The sequence below is a fragment of the Monosiga brevicollis genome, genomic scaffold (genome assembly GCF_000002865.3).
Source record: "Monosiga brevicollis MX1 MONBRscaffold_44 genomic scaffold, whole genome shotgun sequence".
In the NCBI taxonomy this organism is placed as follows: domain Eukaryota; class Choanoflagellata; order Craspedida; family Salpingoecidae; genus Monosiga; species Monosiga brevicollis.
The window spans coordinates 29,996-31,657 of NW_001865081.1; the positions used below are offsets into that span (position 1 = coordinate 29,996).

The window sequence follows — 1,662 nt, forward strand, 5'->3', positions numbered from 1 at the left end:
CCCGAGTCCGCGAGACAGACACATCATTCGATTCCTAACACACCATCGGATTTTTTGACCATGTCTTCGGACGAAAGCGACTCCCCTCCTCGCTCCACCGCACTCCGCGCGCCCACCCCTATCGCCCCTCCCGCGCATGATGGTGACGGTGACACAAACGGCAGTGCCACGCCTGAGCCATTGGTGCAATCACCTACACCCGCTCAAATGGTGCTGCCAGATCCATCGGATACACAGCAAACCCATTCCGATCCCTCTCCGCCCTCGGCTTCACCCCCTGCCACTGCCATTTTGCCCGCTGCCATTTCACATCCTGTCGAACACAGTGAGCATGCAAACTCAGCCCCACTTGGCGAAGTCAGTGAGAGTGAAACACACGATGCAGCGGGCGAACACAGTGAGGGTGAGCAAGATGTTCTTCTCAGCGATCCTGCTCCGCCCATCGCTGCCAACGTGCTGGATGCCCAGCGCAAGGTCCTGCTGAAGACATCTGGCCACAGGCAACTCCTCGCCTGCCCATTTGGGCTTTGCAAATGCAAGGGGCCCCGCCTTGACCGCAAAGCCTGGGTCAATCATGTACTACGCGAGCACCCCTACGACGAGCAAGCCACTGATCTGGTCAAGCAGGTGATGGAGGCCAAATTGGTCGCCCAGTGCAACAAGTGTCACCTCTTCTTCGAAGCTGCTGGTATCAGTCAACACCGCTCCCGATGTGGTGCCAATCTGAAGCGAGCGACCGAGGCGTTGTTTCATGCGGCTGGACACGACCTGCTTGAGATTATGCGTGGCGCTTGGCCCCAACAGTGTGTAGGGTCGCGCATCAGCGTCTGCGAGCTGCTCAAGCTCGCCCGGCATCCACTGATGCAGCGCAGCCGCTACCCATCCAACGCCACCGAGACCAAGCTGATGGCTGCCACCCTGAGCCAGCTGTATTGGTCTGCCGTCCATTCAGACTATACCGCTGAAGAGCGAGAGATGTGCTGGGCTTTGATTTTGGCCTTGCCTAGCATGTTGTTGTCTGCTCCCTCGACCGCACTGTCTACGATTGACCTGCGCAATATGTTTCACGATCGTCTCCGTTGGCTTGTGACGGGGCAACTAGGTCGGGTCGTGGACGCCATGCGCAAGGCAGTCGCACGCAAGCAGAGCCGTCGAGGACAGCTGAACGCCGGCGCGGGCGCCCACCCGAACGACGCAGTCGACCAGAGCCTCAGGTCGCTCGTCCGCGACCCGGACCTGGCGGACGAAGCCTGGGCAAACCACGTCACGAACCGTCTGAACCGAGGTCAGATTGCCAAAGCATTTGATGCCGACAAGGCTCGTGCCGTGATTGGTAATTCTGAGGTTCAGGCCGTGCGCGACCTCTTGGTACCGCCCGGGCTGACCCCGTACATTGCTTCGACACCCGCCTCCACGTCTACACTGGCACCAGCCACGGCTGCGAGCTCCCCAACCGTGTCCTTCACCAAAGGTGAGCTCCCCAAGGCGTTGGCGGCCACGAAGGGCGTCACCGACCCCTATGGTTGGTCTGGTGAGCTTCTTGCCTCCATCTACCGCATCAAGGAGCACTTCAGTCAGGTCTTGGGCCCACGCCAGGGTTCTACCAGCAACCCGACTGCTCCTCCTGATGGAGACGCGCCTCAGTGCCCCACCACCGCCACG

General features: G+C 60.3%; 1 protein-coding gene across 1 annotated transcript in view; it reads left to right on the forward strand.

The window, feature by feature from the left end:
- The window catches only part of MONBRDRAFT_12727 (uncharacterized protein), a gene marked incomplete at both ends in the record, with an annotated part of 27,430 nt that overhangs the window by 15,740 nt on the left and 10,028 nt on the right, over positions 1 to 1,662 (forward strand). The window contains one exon of the mRNA XM_001750593.1: positions 327 to 1,531. Coding sequence (XP_001750645.1) covers positions 327 to 1,531 — 1,205 coding nt within the window. The remainder of the gene's footprint in view (positions 1 to 326; positions 1,532 to 1,662) is intronic.